Source organism: Ornithodoros turicata, unplaced genomic scaffold, assembly GCF_037126465.1.
Source record: "Ornithodoros turicata isolate Travis unplaced genomic scaffold, ASM3712646v1 ctg00000895.1, whole genome shotgun sequence".
NCBI classification, from domain to species: Eukaryota; Metazoa; Arthropoda; class Arachnida; order Ixodida; family Argasidae; genus Ornithodoros; species Ornithodoros turicata.
The window spans coordinates 474,431-491,117 of record NW_026999412.1 but is presented as its reverse complement, the minus strand read 5'-3'; the positions used below and the strand labels follow the sequence as shown (position 1 = coordinate 491,117).

The 16,687-nt window shown below is 46.7% G+C and overlaps 1 protein-coding gene across 3 annotated transcripts; it reads left to right on the top strand.

The window, feature by feature from the left end:
- The first annotated feature begins 679 nt into the window (after nucleotides 1-679).
- On the top strand, nucleotides 680-4,817 carry LOC135375578 (uncharacterized). 3 transcript variants are annotated; one of them, XM_064608260.1, is made up of 3 exons: nucleotides 680-1,045; nucleotides 1,110-4,631; nucleotides 4,690-4,817. In XM_064608260.1, coding segments are annotated over exons 1-3 (3,546 nt in total). In that variant the 5' UTR covers nucleotides 680-1,044; the 3' UTR covers nucleotides 4,713-4,817. The 3 variants fall into 3 exon arrangements, with proteins under 3 accessions (XP_064464330.1, XP_064464329.1, XP_064464328.1); XM_064608259.1 differs by having other exon boundaries at nucleotides 680-4,631; nucleotides 4,693-4,817; XM_064608258.1 differs by having other exon boundaries at nucleotides 680-4,631.
- The last annotated feature ends 11,870 nt before the right edge of the window (nucleotides 4,818-16,687 follow it).

Genomic DNA, 16,687 nt, shown 5'->3' with positions numbered 1-16,687 from the left:
TTTTTTTGCAGTTATAGCTATTCAAGCAAAAGTACGTGTTAATTTTTCATGGCTCTTTTTTTCTTTCACTGCTAAAGCAGAAGAAAATCACTTGGTAAAGCTGAATAGTGTTCTATCATGGAAAGTGGGTTTGTTTGTTTTTGTTTGTTTGTTTGTTTGATTTTGTTGGGTGCTCGATGAAGTAAGCAGTACTTAATCTTGCAGTTATGGGTATTTGAGCAGAAATGTTGGTGTCTGAGCCAGGAGTAGAAATTCCAATAGAGCACCTCTCCTTGTGCATTCCTGAGCTGCTGTGTGCGCGCGCGTGTGTGCTTTTTTCTTGGTTTGTGACGTCATCATGGCATGTTGGGACTTGTTTAGCAGTGATACGATTTTACCCGCCGCTAGTATCTTGTTGTTATCTTGTGCTAGCCGCGTAGCGATGTGTGGTGACTCTGCGATTATTCCTGAGGTCTTAAGCCTTTTCCCTCATCGCTTAAGTGAATTTGTGTACCCTTGTCCTGTGGTTTCTTTACGCAGGGGCAATGCGACTGTATGTAGCATTATGCAATAATTATCTGATAGCAGTTGATGGTAGTTTGTTTAGCATGTGTTTAATTTTTGAAGTCATAGCTATTTTGCTATTCGAGCAGAAATGCTGGTATCTGAGGGTTTAACGCTGAGGGTAGAAATTCCTGTCTGAGATGAATCTGCATTTCACTGCAGTTTGTTTCTTTTAAGTAATATTATTGAAATTCCACAGCCAAAAAGGGATGGTTGTGTGCATGCTCATGGAAGCGACTTGCATGTCGGAATGACGTGTGATGAGAGCGCGAACTTTGCGCTCAGGTGCGGCAATGGTGTAGGCGGACGGAGCATTACGTGAAGCCAAGGGCAAGCTGCGACCTTGAACATGCAGAGCAAGTTTATTTTTAGGCTATGACAACTCCTCGCACCCGTGCATGTTGGGGCATGCAGCGAGGTCGCCGCTATATAAGTGGGGAGGATGTGTAAAGAGGCAGCAGTCTTCGCATCGCTTCGGGAGTGTGCGGAGCTCGCTTCAAAAGTAAGTATTTTTCATCCACGCTCTGTGGTGCACGTTTTCTTAGTGTTTCTTCTTTTTTTTTCAGTGCCTAGATGCGTGTTCTGCTTTTTTGATCCTCATGATATCATGGATGATGAGCCATTGGAAGAGAATTCACCATCTTCTCCAGACATTTCACCTGCCACATTGCATGCTCACGTCGAGCGATCACATCCCTATGTGGACATTTCCTTCCTGCCTTTCTTTCAAACTGATAGCGCATTTCGAGGTATCGTCAAAGCGTTTGTGCTATTGGCATCTGTTCACGATCAGGGAGTAGAGGACTTGCGACAATATTTAATGAACCACCTCCACAACATAATTGCTATTTTGCGAGCACAAAGAATACCCTTTAGGTTTTGCATTTGTTCTGACGTTCTAATGATGAAAGAAAATCGAGGGGATGTAACCGCACACATAGCTCATTTTATGGCGCTTGCTCGCGAAGTCCACAGCGACGGAGCTATTGCAAATACTTTGATGGATGTGATTCAGGAGTCCACCGGGCGCATTGAAAATTACCAGCGCGAGGGTAGTGGGTTTGTATCCACTGACGTCCAAAAAGTTCAACTGTGTATTTCCGCTGTGAAAACTAAGAAATTCGGGTGCAATGGGGTACTTCCCACGAATCTGGCTAAACGCAGAAACGTGTTAACGAATGTCCCTTTACCAGAGCGTAAGGAGGGCGAGTGCTTTAAATACAATACACTTGCCCTCTTGCACCCGCAGGAAAGGAACCGATGGAAAAAATATGAAAATTATGCAACAGAGTACTGGTGGCCTAGTCACTTCCCTGTATCCTTCTCTGATCTTGACGAATTCGAAAACCAAAACAAGATTTCCGTCTACGTGTACGCGTACGTCGATCAGGGAGTACATGTGTCGCGACCCCCAAAACTAGAATGGGAAAAGAAAATTCACTTGTTGGAAGTAGATGAGCATTTTTTTGGAATTAAGTCCCTCGAACGCTTGTTGACAACAAGAAGTAACCATTTCGTATGCGAACGCTGTACACGCTCTTTCGTGAAGGAAGAGAGCATGGCGAAACATCGACGCCTTTGCACGGACGTGAACGAAATCCTGTTGGAATTTTGCGAGCCGGGAAAAAATTTTGTAGAGTTTACTAAAATACAGTACATGCAGCAGTACAACTACGTCGTTGCGTTGGACACTGAGAGCGTACTCGCACCCAGTGGTGTTGGCATGCAACGTCACATTACCTCTAGCTTCTGTGCTGTGCTCGTGCGTACCCACGACTCAAAGGTGATGCGTATTAGAACACACCACGGGGAAGATGCGGCAAAGCAGTGTGTGAAGGCGCTCATGGAAATGCGTGATGAAATGATTGCCTTGAACGCCTGCCCCGCTGCGATGGTGCTGAGCGATGAACAACAAGCCAAGCACAGAGCTGCCACCCACTGTGCATACTGTAAACGGGAATTCGCGAAAGACCTACCTCGTGTCCGGCATCATGATCATTCGAAGCATTGTACTGCGGGTGAGACAAATTATATCGCGACACTGTGCAACCCCTGTAACGTCGCGTGCACTACCAGAGAAAAATTGCCGATCATGGTCCACAATTTGTCTTATGATTTGGCAGGACTGTTACGGGAATTTCACGTTCTCGGGTGGAAGCGACCTCCCTTCATTGTGGCCAGCTCCATGGAAAAAATTCGTTCGTTCGAAATTGGTACCTTCCTCTTCAGAGATACCATGCAGTACCTAAATTCATCACTTGGGGAGCTTGTGGAAACCGTGAAATCCATGGGTGGTGCAGAGGCGTTCCAATGCTTGAAGCAGGTATTTGGAGACGACTACAAAATTTTGCTTCGTAAAGGTGTGTTCCCTTACAGTTACCTTAGTTCTTTTGCAGTGTACGACGAGTTGAGTCTCCCAGAAAAATCCGCTTTTCGAAATGATCTAACTGGGGAAGATGTAAGCGATGAGGACTACCAGTACGCTGTGCATGTATTTGAACATTTTGGGTGCTCGAGTTTACGGGATTATAACACATTGTACCTGAAAACGGATGCCCTCTTACATGCAGACATAATGCAGCACTTCCGACGCCTGTGCTACAGCGCACGTGGATTGGAATTGCTTCATTGCGTTTCTCTGGCATCCTATTCGTGGCAATGCGCGTTAAATTATACGAATGCAAAATTGGAATTGATTACCGATGAGGAAATGTACAGAACCATCGAATCGGGCGTTAGAGGCGGGCTCTGTCAGGCGAGCAGGCGTCATTTGCGTGCCAATAACCCTCTGTGTAGCGGCTATGATCCTGATAAAGAGGAGGTGTACATATCATACATAGATTGCAACAATCTTTACGGATTTAGTATGATAAAGCACCTCCCTGTCGGTGATTTCGAATGGGTCGAGGATTTTAGCTCCGTGGATTTTATGCGTCACCCCACGGATTCGGAGGTGGGGTATGTGTACGTATGTGACTTGGAGTATCCAAAATCTATCCACGCTCTAACAAGGTACTTCCCCCTGGCTCCCGAGAAGGCAGTCGTCCCAAAGGAATGGCTCTCGCCATTCCAGCAAGGGCTTCTCGAAGAATTAATGTATCAGCCAGCTAACAGCAAAAAGCTGTTGCTCACGTGCAAGGACAAGGTCGAGTACGTCGTTCATTACGCGTTGCTCGCACTCTATTGTAGATTGGGCATGAGGGTGACGAAAATTCACCGAATTCTAAAATTTCGCCAGGCACCATTCCTGCGTCCCTACATCGAGGACAATGTTGCCAGACGCGTTGCCTCGAGCACGACGTTCGAAAAAAATTTCTATAAACTCTCAAATAATGCGGTATTCGGAAGAACGCTTTTAAATAAATTTAACATGCGGGACATTCGAGTAGCCTTCGATGAGGAGACGGCAAGTCGCCTCGGGAGTCGGGCGGAATGCGTGAGGATGGAAATTTTGTCCCCGGATTGTGTCATGTACGAAATGCGCAAAAGAAAAGTGCGATGCGATTTCCCGCTCCAGATTGGGTTTACGATTTTGGAACTGAGTAAATTAACCATGTACTCATTCTACTACGAAACCCTCTTGAGTAAGCTCACTTGTCCAGTGATTACCTGTTACTTTGACACGGATTCTCTGATCCTCGGCCTATTCTGCAAGGACAACGAAGATCAGTTACGAGCGATCGCCGACGACCACTTAGATTTGTCTTCCTTCGACCAGGATCATCCACTATACAGTGAAAAGAATCATGGGAGACTTGGGGCTTTCAAAAGCGAAACTGGTAGTGTACCTATCGAAGAAGTAATATGCTTGAAAGCTAAAATGTACTCCATCAAACTAGCTGGAGAAAAGCAAATTGCAAGAGCTAAAGGGGTAAAGAAAAATATTGTACGCAAGCACCTCCTCCATGAGACATACTGTGATACCTTATTCAACCACACGAGCGTATCGAATGAGCAAGTGTCAATAGTTGGAAAGAAACAGTGCATGTACACCATCAGAAACGTCAAAAGAAGTCTGATGGCATATGACGACAAGCGATACCTCTGCAATGACATCGAATCCTACCCTTACGGAAGCTGTGAATATGGTAAGTTTAAATGGATGATGTAAATAGTGAAGCTCATAATGTTCTTTTTTTGCTCCAGAAGATGTGCAGGAAGAGAACTGATACTTCTGTGACATGCTCTTCTCGCGTGCGGTCTGGGACTGAGCCGTGGATGGAGAAGGACGAACGCTTGGGTGATCCACATGGTACTTATGTGAAAAACGCCATGGATGCGGGGCGGAAATGTCCAGTGTGCTGGAAGTGCTCCAGAGAGAACTGCAATCTCTCTGAGAACACCATGATGTGTCTAATAAATGTTGAAAACTATTTTCCGTGTTTTTCTATGTCCTTACTGTTCCGAAGCGTTGTCCTGGCTTAACTAGAAAGCGTCGCTCACCAGGAATGAATGGAATTGACCCACGAGTGGTTGTCTATGTTGCGGTTGAAATTATGAAGCAATATGCAGTTGAAAGCGTGTGACCGAGTGACTAGAGAGTGGAAATGACAAATGAGTCTATCGAGCATGTATGAGAGGCAGCCAATAGGCCAATCACTAGGTTTTAGAAATGAATGGAAGTGACCACCCCCCCAGACCAATAGACAGGTGAGTGATTTGGAAGCCTATGACTTAGAATTGAATTGAATAGATCATTTTGGTGTCTACGAGCGAGTGAGCAGATGTTGTGGCAATTAATGGTAGCCAATCACATAGAAATTAGATGGATCACCATGAAGGGGTGGAGCCTGGATCGGTCAATCAGAGTGAAGGAATGGAGCTGTGACCAACCAACCAGAGGACTTAGAAGTGGCTTGACCTGAATTAGAAATGGGTGGTGGATTAGAAATTCCTAGAACTGGATTAGAAAAAAGAGCGATTTGGAAGCCTATGAGCCGACTTAGAATTGAATAGAATAGCTAATTTGGTGTTTATGAGCGAGTGAGCAGATGTGGCAATGAAGGGTAGCCAATCACATAGAAATTGGATGGATCACCATGAAGGGGTGGAGCCTGGATTAGACCTGGCTTGACCTGGATTAGAAATGGGTGGTGGATTAGAAATTTCTACAACTGGATTAGAAAAAAGTGGCTGTTGTGCGTAACGGCTCTATACTACTATTGTGTGCTTAAAAGAGGCATGCCATGTCGGATGTCATATCAGCAAGAGTTGTGCTGGTACGGTGGTACATGGCATAATGGCATTGAAGAAGCTGCTTGTTATATCGATGGTGATACAATTAATCGGCACCTGCATTAAATGGGTTGGGACGCCTTTATAGACTAGGTTCGTAACATCATGGACGCATTGCACTGCAGGGTGATCCCGTAGGCGCGCTGATTAGGTTCTCCTGATATCGACCTAGGGAGCCTGGCGCCAGTGCGTCTGGTAACGCCGTCTGGAAACGCTTCCTGCAGTTTAGTGCCGTAACTCGCTCACTCTACGTCCGATTTACTTGTAATTTTAAGTGCCTATGATCCGTTCCCTGCGCTTCAACTTTCCAATTGGCACTACCAGTCTGTTTCCAGGGGTTAAGGCGTTGTTTTCGAAATTACTGAGGCGGCCTTCTCTCTGTGACCTTCCTCTCTCTGTATAGGTTCGAACACCGTGCCAAAAGCGCACACGAGCGGCACTTTTGGCAAATCAGGCTTCTAAGCCATTCAATCCAATATAGAGTAAACCGTAACTGTTGATCACTGTATTTGACCGTGCTGGTGTTTGCGAAGGTCTTGCTGGACTGCTTCATTTTCGCATTTTCCACAGTGACAATAGTATATACAAGGCAAGCTCCGACTTCAATGATAATGATATCGGAAAGCATTATTTCTTGTAATGCATATAGCGCTTGATGACTCTTCAGAAGGCCAGTGTAAGAAATTAGAGACGAGAATGACGTGTCCCGGATCACCTGTCAGGTGTTCCTGGCGCCTGCGCGCGTGTTTCGTTTTTCATTTTCTCTGCTGCGACGGACTGATCGGGCATTAGCTTCCTCTGGGCTCGTCCCGGCCACATCGGACGATTAAACAGCTCGTTGTCAAGTTGAAGTTGTTCTTTCCTAGAGCCTGTATTGTAGTAGATAGAACAAGGGTCGGAGAGTGTGTGCAGAAATAGCAACGTAGAATACACACAGATGCGCTGCCTCCTACCAACACCGTAATGCCGAGAAGGGACGGAACAACTTCAAGGATACGAAAACCGAAAGCAGTATCGAAAATAGTTCGTAAACGGAAACAGAAATGGAAAATTCTGCTGCCAAAATTGAAACTGCTAACGAGAATCAGAACGGAAACAGACCCGAAAGGTATGTGAAGTTTTTTGGATGGAATTTTTTTGATGTAGGAATCGGTGACGTTAGTATTTCCGGCAACGAACCCTGGTTTTATGAATGGTCTTTCATTACAGTTTTAAAGTCTAATAGAACTTGCTTCTGGGCGAATATACTATTCAGAAAGGCAAAAACAAAGCAGTAGAGACCGCTAGACGACAGTGGCCTCTTAAATACCGGGTGTTTTTTAGCTGCACCAGGAATAAAGATCTAGGAGTGCAGCATAGATGCCAGTTTTGCAGTTCAATGATATTAACAAGCGGACATCGTCTCGATGAGAGTATGTAACTACTAAATGGCAAATTACCTACATTTCATTAATTAACTCTTAATAAGAGCGTTCAGGCAAGAGTGAGAGAGCAGAATGTGAGAAGATCCTCGTTGAACTTGAAACCCATTCTATAAAAAATGCTCGAAGGACCACGTACGTTTAAATATCTGTCGCCGAATATTGCTTGTTTCGGCAAGCAAAATAACTGTCTGTTATACAACAGTATTGTAGAATTTTGCTATAATTATATTATTATACAATTATTTATTATATAAGTTGTAGTGTTATACAGGATGTCTTTTTTCCTTCGATACAGATTTTTCATTAACAACTATAAGAGCTATAGACATCCTGTTTCCACTTCTATTGTCTCTGGGCCGGCGGACGTCCTTGACCATCTGTTGCTCAACCGTGGAATGAATCATTATCTAAAAATCGTTAGTCGACTTTTTAATTATAAAAGCTACGAAGTTGTCCCAATGAGAATATCTGTCGCTTTCGGTCACCTGATATCGCAGCCGTTTGCAGAACAAAAATACGTTTGGTCGATCGTCCGCAAAAAATTCGTGAGGGAACACAATTTTTTTATTTATTTTGTTCATTGCGCATCTTCGGAGACGCGTCATTCCTTCACCCCCAAGGTGAGAGGGTGAAGGAGCACGGTGCTGCCTCATGCGTCGAAGACGAGCTTTAACTTGCGGAAACGAGACACGTATCCGGTGACGCTATCGGAACTGCCCTTACCATGGGTTGCATTTTCTGTTTTCTTTTAATCTTTTTCCAGGGGGTGACAGTGTGCTCTTTCACCCTCTCACATTCGGGGTGAAGGAAAGACGGGTCTCCGAAAATGCGCAATGAACAAAATAAAGAAAAAAGATGGTGTTCCTTCACGAATTTTTTGCCGACGATCTTCCGAACGGATTTTTGTCCTGAAAACGGCTACGATATCAGATGACCGAAAAAAAAAAATAAAGGACAGATGTTCTCATTGGGACAACTTCGTAGCTTTTATAATTAAAAAATTAATTAACGATTTTTAGCTATTTTGTCATTCGACGCACTACATTCCGCGAATGTCAGTTACTCGTCCACCAGTCCACCAGTGTCCACCAGTTCCCGTGGCATAGTGGATAGGATGATCGTTTTCCACGCCGAGACTGGGAGGTGACACGGGTTCGAGTCCTGTCACCGGCTGTGCTGTCTGAGGTTTTCCCTAGGTTTTCCGAAGACTTTCCAGACGAATGTCGGCACAGTTCCCCTGAAGTCGGCCCAGCACGCATACTAACCCCCGTGTCCCCCACTCCTTCCTGCTGCACTCTCTCCACCTGTCCACGTCTGTACGCGGCTCATAGCCATAGTTGTTTAGCGGCGCTAACACGGAATTAAAAAATACAACCAACTAACAAAATACAAGTAACTAATGAATTTAGGTAACTAGACATCTAGTAGTTAGATATTCACTTGGAAAGGATATTCGTCTGGCCGTACAATTCCGCTGCGAAAACCGCATCATGCTGCTTTCATGCCCTCCGTGAAGAAAAGAAAGAAAAAAGAAAAAATTGTGCAGCTAAAACACACACACAAAAGCTCTAGGACAGCTCTTGGTTCGTTGCGTGTGCGTGATACAAGCTCCATGGAGAGCCCACAACACCCGAATGTAGGAATGTCCGAGAGGGGTTCACTCTGTCCCTCACAAATAATCCGTTTAGCAGCGTTCAGCGAAGTGGGATACCACAGATTGGGTTGTGACCCTTCAGAAGACGTGGTACACGAATTTCGGAGATCATATCGGTCATAACTTATAGGCTTATAGAGGCTTTATAAAACAGCGAATGTGTGTGTAGGAGGGGGAGGGGGCTCCAACCGCCTAGATTTGCGACGATTCCGTCAGATGTGGCCTTCGGGTATCGCTTAGTGGTTCATGTGGTCGGTACTCTGGCGAGAAACAATACCTGTTTCGAGAGGTCCTATACTATAGAGTCTTTATGTCGCGCAACAACTATGATCATGAGCGACGCCGCAGTGGTAGGTCTGCGGCTCAACTAGTGCCCACCTGTCTTCCAAGGAACTATACCGGAAGCTGTAACGCCACGTCCTGCGTTCGTTCCAGCTTCACTCCCGCCCTCAACTGTGGTAAGTCATAAGCAGCAGTATAGCAGAACGCGTAATGAGGCCTCTCATATGAGTACGGTCATGTGTTATGTTCCAACATATGCACGTTCATGCAGGTCGACTTTAGAGGGCAGGTTTGGGATGCCATATAGGCAGTTCTTGTAGTGGATGTAGCTGCATGCTTTAGGAGGCTTCCTATTCGAAACAAAACGGGATGTTCCCTAAATTTCCCACGGGATTGGTGACATTCTGTTGTTATTATGTGCACGTGAACTTCTAAGCAAAGACTCAACACAAAAATGGAAGTGATGGCTCTGGGACGCTCGTCCACGCCAACGTGATCATCTTTGCGCCCTAGAAGATACCATCGCCCTATCACTCTAAATTTTTTCACACCCATATGAGTGTAATAAATGTAGTTTTGCTAGTTTACGCCCAGGATGTCTCATCCAAATGAAGCCATCGAACGGAAGAAGTCACCGTAGTTGGGTGTGTAGAAACGAAGCATTAGTCGTGGTATCGGTGTAAAATGGGTGCAAAATGGGCTTATAATTTCAGAATAGCGGTGGCGGTCTGGCAACGGTGTTGTGTTGTCCTCGTACCCTTGCGTTCGTCTTTTGGTTCGCGTGTTGGTTTGCTGTTCAATTCAAAGTGTGTCAAGTAGGTGGTGTGTTTATCGTATATTCCTTGACGTTACAACGAAATGTCCTAATATCGACAAAAGGAACCCATAAAGACCTTAGAATAGCGATGGCAGAGATCAACTGGCTTGTAGATGTGCAATCCGCCGGTGTGAAGTGCAAGCGTAGTCTCCGAACGCCAAATCCCCGTGCAGCAGTGGCGTCCTGCAACGTCCCTGCTAGAAATAGAAGACATGATCTCATTGACTTCTCCCCGAACATTTAATGAGATCCAATGAGAAATGAGACTGCCAATTCGTTCAACGTGTGCAAGCCGACTATTTCCCATTGACTGAATTGGAAGTTAAGCAGGGAAGCAGCCTTCGCGAAACCAGGCTCCGCAATGTTGTGTGGCGAAGACAACATCAACGGGGTAAGGAACCAGTTGAATGAATTGACTTAATGGGCGTCAATGAGAAACGTTGATTTCCCGTTGATTTAATGAGATCCAACATACTGCGTATTACAGATTGCACCAGTAGAAGCCAGTTTGAGGAATTTGCCTAACCTGTATCAATGAGAAACTGCTTTCCAATTGATTTAATGGAATCCAACAGGTTGCATGGTCACGAATACAATGAGTGAGAAGCCAGTTGTTGAAGGAACGAGTGTACTGGCGATCAACGGCACACCATCATTGTCAAATAAGTAATGATATGACTAGGAAGAACGCCGTACGTCCGTGTAGAAAATGAATTAATTCAGGAACTCGTCCAATTCGAACAAATGAAATTCCAGAATACACATTTTATCGAAAAATATTGCGAGTGAAAATCGAACGAAAATCTGAAATTAAAATTTATTCGGAACAAATCAAGTGAGCGGCCGTTGGCTGGTGTCCCCAAGGCTGGACAAGTCCGAAGAGGGCGCGTTGTAACACGTTTCCATGCCGCACCACACAATAGCTCGTCCGCGTTGGATATAGTTCGCGTTATTTTAAATTTCTGTCAACATATCCTCAAAAGTATATGTGCCGCGGTAACTCCGTATTGCACCTCTTTCTTTACGCTACTGTTTCTGCATTCCGTACAGCATTCTAATGCACGTAAATGGAAGCGTATAAAAACCAGTTGGCAACTGATTAGTCAGTCTGTTACGAAATGTCGAAGTGTTAGGATGGGCGCCGTGGCTCACATGTTGCTGGCGTCATTCGGGCTTCGTTTTGAGGATTTTATTCGTTTCTAAGGTATGTAGTATTTCCTAATTCTCGTCTTTTTATTTATTTTATTTTTTTTCTTCCGTTTTTTTGCGGAATAGCAAGCCGACATAGCGTTTGGTGACCTTTCTTCCTTTTTTCCCTTTTGTTCTAATAAATATATCCCCATCACCACAGCCGGCCTGTGTCGCAGCCTAAAAAGTGTTGGCGCCCAGCCCACAAAAGTGCGCAGCTGTTGGTTGTAACACTGGAATCAACATGCAAAGAGAAAAAGAAGGCAGAAAGAAAGGTAATTGCTGGCCTAGTGAGCGCTGTGCAATCTGGGATGCAATATGGAGTGAAGCATTCATCACCAGGTGCACTCTGTAGACCGGCCTCAACACAAGGGGAGCTTTGTCCCGACAGTGTGTGTATGCGTGTGTTCTTTTATTTTTGTACTAGTCCCTTGTGCTCCCTCCTCAGGCTCAAGGACATATGCTTGCACGTGCCATAACGTGTAAGGACAAGGCAGAAAACCGAGCTTAGCAGTATCGTAGAACAGCACGCCTCTCCTCGGAAGATCATGAACACTGTCTTAATGCATAACATCTGTGATGTGACTTTGTGTTATTGTACTAATGCCATAATAAACTTAAAACTGCTTTACTTAAACATTATAATATTCATGTAGCCGATGCGTACGCATGCGAAACATACACACACCAAAAAGTAATAATAATTGGGTGTTTACGTCGCGAGACAACTGAGATCACACACCAAAAAGGAAACACGCACTTTGCATAGCGAGAGTCATTGGTTTGCCTCTTCCGTTGGTAAAGGTCAGGAAAAATTGTTGGAACGTAAGAGAAACCCCTCCTCCTCAGACTTAACACCATCGACAAAGTGTTTGCTACACACTTTGGAATCTTCCGTTGGCGTCCACGGGGTGCCGCCAGGGCTGGGCATCAAAAAGTATATGTATTGTATGGGCTCACGAAATGGCACGTACAGGTGGTATCGCGTAGATTCACACAGTCGGATCTATAATCTTTGGTCATATGACATACACGGCCTTGTACTCAAGGAAGTAATACTCACTATTAGTATATACTCACTCAGTATATACTCACTATTGCCGTTTTATAGCAGCAATTCATTTCTCCCACCGCTGCTTCTCCCACGCCTTCCTAAGGAAGGAATAGAAAGCTGTCGTCTGCGAGTTCTTGTACGTGTTCGTGCATTTATACACGTGTAGCAGTGCAGCACCTTCATCCACATCGCTACTGGTGCGAGGCACCATCTCACGAGGACGATCATTAAAGCATCAGTCGGGCTCTCGCCACTAACCGAACAGGTTGTCGTTCTTTAGAGCTCCCAACATTGGTGACCCGAAGGTCGAACGTAAGGATCGAACATCGTCCTTAACCGCCATGTCCGTCGACCATCAAGCCCACCCGCCGCCTCCATCTAACCCATCTTTATCTGCAGTGGCTGTCAAGTTACCACAATTTTTTGACCGCAACCCGGCCGTGTGGTTTATCCAAGCAGAGGCGCAATTTCATCTCGCTGGCGTAACATCACAACTGACGAAATTTTACCACGTCACCTCCACCCTCACCCCAACTGCGGCCGATGAGGTGTACGACGTCCTCGCCGACCCCTCGCCAACCACACCTTACGACCAGCTCAAGCAAGCCCTCCTGGCCCATCCTCGCCCAGACGTCCCAACTTGCATGATGCTAGACGCTTCGGCTACTGCCATGGGCGCCGTGCTCCAGCAGAAGATGTATGACGACTCGGATGATTGGACTCCCATCGGTTTCTTTTCACGCAAATTGCGCCCTGCGGAAACACGCTACAGTACGTATGGACGCGAATTGCTCGCCATATACCTCAGCGTCAAACACTTCCGGCACTTTGTCGAAGGCCGTGTCTTTACCATCTTCACGGATCATAAACCCTTCATCTATGCCTTCCGTTCGTCCGGTGTTAACTACACCACACGAAAGCAACGCCACCTTGCCTTTGTGTCGGAGTTCTCGACCAACATACGCCATGTCTCCGGCCTACAAAACTCCGTTGCCGACGCTCTTAGTCGCGTAGACATCGCCGCCGCTACCACCTCTACCTTGTCACTCGACGTCATCGCCGATCTGCAGCTTCACGATCCCGAGTTGGCCTCCTACCGCTCCTCGCCAACACGTCTTGACCTCAGGAACGTCGCGCTGCCTGGAGCTTCGTCAACCGTCTGGTGTGACGTGTCTACCGGCACACCCCGCCCTTTTCTCCCGCAAACGATCCGCCGTGCTATTTTCGACCAACTCCACGGCGCGGCCCATCCCGGCGTCCGGGCTACACATTAGCTGGTATCAGCTCGCTACGTCTGGCCCAACATGCAACGCGACGTCAAGCGCTGGGTCCAATCCTGTCTGCCGTGCCAGAGCTCCAAAATATCCCGGCACACGTCATCTCCACTTGCAAAGTTCCCGGCACCGGACTCTCGCTTCGCTCATATTCACATAGATATCGTCGGGCCACGTCCACCCTCGCAATGCTTTCGCTATCTGCTCACCATCATAGACAGATTCACCCGCTGGCCTGAAGTCGCCCCGCTTGCTGTCATCACAGCCTCATCTGCAGCTGCAGCCTTCGTCCAGACATGGGTCGCCCGATTTGGCGTCCCGGTAACCATAACGACCGACCGCGGTAGGCAGTTCGAGTCCGGCCTCTTCGCCCGCCTTACCACCATACTCGGCTCTCACCGCGCTCGAACCACCGCTTACCATCCTGCGGCGAACGGCATGGTAGAGCGATTTCATCGTCGTCTCAAGACCGCCCTCAAGGCCAATGGCAGTTCGTGCTGGACCGAAGTGCTGCCTCTCGTGCTCCTGTCGCTTCGTGCGACCGTTAAAGAAGATTTGGGCTGCACGCCGGCGGACGTGGTTTACGGCGCCACGCTCTGTATTCCCGGTGACTTTTTCCCGACTCCAGCCAATCCTCCCCTCGCTGACCTGACCTCCTACGTCGACCGCTTGCGCAACACCATGGCCCAACTTCGCCCTCAACCTTCGCGACCTTGCACACGACCCTCCTTCCAGCACCCACTTCTTGAGTCCGCCACCCATGTATTTGTCTGGCATGATGGCACCCGCAAGCTTCTGCAACATCCTTATGATGGACCATTCCGTGTCATCAAGCGCTCTCAGAAGCACTTCACGCTTCAGCTCGGAAACCGTCAGGACACAGTGTCCATCGACCCTTTGAAGCCGGCATTCTTCGATGAGCCCGGAGATTCCTCTTCCTCTTTCGCGTCGGTTTCTGCCCCCACCTCAGGAGTGGTTTCCCCCGTCGAGCTTCCCTGCTCACCGTCTCCCAGACCCGCCACCTCAGCAACTACCCGCTCACCTCGCCACGTCCGCTGGGTCCTCCCCCTTGCCACCGCCTGCCCATGACTGTCGACCGCTTCGCTAAGGGGAGGGCCATGTAGCAGCAGGGTACATGTAGCAGTGCAGCACCTTCATCCACATCGCTACTGGTGCGAGGCGCCATCTCACGAGCACGATCATTAAAGCATCAGTTGAGCTCTCGCCACTAACCGAACAGGTTATCGTTCTTTAGAGCTCCCAACACACGCAACAATTGATCTAATATGGCGATTACGTCTCAAGACATACATATTACGGGATAAAGCAGGATATACTTTGCAGCTGCAAGCACTTGTCAAAGCTACAGCCAAAGCGGTTATTCCGGCGGCTCTCCTAAGACGTTTGTCGTTGTCTGCCGGGTGGCGGTGCGGTGGTCGTCCTACACATCGCCTACACACCGCTTTCTAGCCAGTCTCACAGCCTACGCTTTTGCAACCAGCACAAGCCAGAGAGGAGGAAAGCGATACCGGGAAAGAAGCACACGGTCCGCGTGCTGTCCTTCTCTCTGGCTTGTGCGGTAAACTGTTTTGAACGTGCTACCCCAGCTAGACCCCGCTGTGCTTTCAATATGGCGGCGTCCACGAGAAAACAATGTATGCAAGCTACATAGTTTCTGTCACATCTCAGAAGGTTACCTGAGGAGGGCCAGGCAAGATGTAATGCATCTTTTGGAGTTTTCTTAAATGAATCGTATTTCTATACAAAACAGAATATTCTGAAAATTATCCATGATAAATTCTTTGACACTCGAGCAGCGCCTCGCACTCTGTACTGGCGACAGCCTTTTCGTTCGTACATGGCACCCCAGATTCCTTACATATCCAGCACGTTTTCCCCCAAATCCGGCCGAGATCAAACATTTAGTGCGGAATTATTTATTTATTTAAAGTACCCCAAAGGCTCATCAGAGCGCTACATGGGGGAGTAGGATGATACAAGCATGTCAGCAACACAAAGACGATGAAAAAAAAGTACAAAACACTGAACCAGTCATATTGCCTGGCTGGCACGAAAAGTAGAGCATACAATAGAAAAACATAATAGTACATTATAAAAAGAATACAGACATCAAACGGAAAGTTGGCCACGGAAATTATCGTAGTCAACGAGCTCAGCTAGGTCAGAGGGAAGGTCGTTCCAGTTAATTGCGGTTCGACAAAAAAAAATCGCAAAGGTGTCTGTTCGACATTGAAAACGATTTACTTTGCATCGATGGTCGAAACGTGGGAATATAACTGTAGAGCGGGTAAGCGGAGAAATGTTAGGTGGGATACTGTTGACGAATCTGTGAAAAAGTGATAACCTGGCGACGGTTCGGCGACTGTCCAGGCTAGGGAGCTCAAGTAGCTGTTTAATTGCCGTTACCGAAGAACCAGGGAAGGGTATCGGTAATGGTAACTGAAACAGAAACGGTATATTACCGAAATTTGAGATGGTAAAGATAACGGAAACGGAAACGCATGCCCTTGTCCTCCATTACCGGAAACAGAAACGGAAACGAAAATTATCGTCCGGTATTGAATTCCGGTAATGGCTATTACTGTTGTGCGATGACATTTGAGTGACTTTTCATTTTATTTTTGTATTTTGATGATTCCATTCCCTGTAATTCTCTAAATTCTACACGACAGCATGGAAACAGCGCATTATTGGATACCGAGGGTGCATCACCCGCTTACCTACGCGTGACATTACCTACCTACATGACATCAAGACACGAGACCTACACAACATAGACTCCACACACTCTACTCCACTATAGCACAGCGATGACAGCATATGCTTTTTATTTTTATTTTTTACTTTCTTCATTTCACCATGGTTATGGCAGCATTGTTTACATCTGAGAGCGTCCGCCTATGAATGTGACATTGGATGAAAGTTACGCCCATCTTGGGTTGCTGGACTCAGAGTGACTGAAGACAGCAGTATGGCTGAAGACATGTTCCTACACTTCTTTGAAAATCTTGCAAGATGTGCGCATCCTAACAACGTAAAATTACTTGTGTAGTGTGTACGCGGGACAGCGGATCAGCACTTCGGCAAAACAGGGTGCTGACAGAGCCGGACTGGCTGTCCTCGCGCAGCTCTGTAACAGCCGTTCCATTACGGGAAACAGTAACGGAAACGTAACGGAAACGAAATTAAATGCTG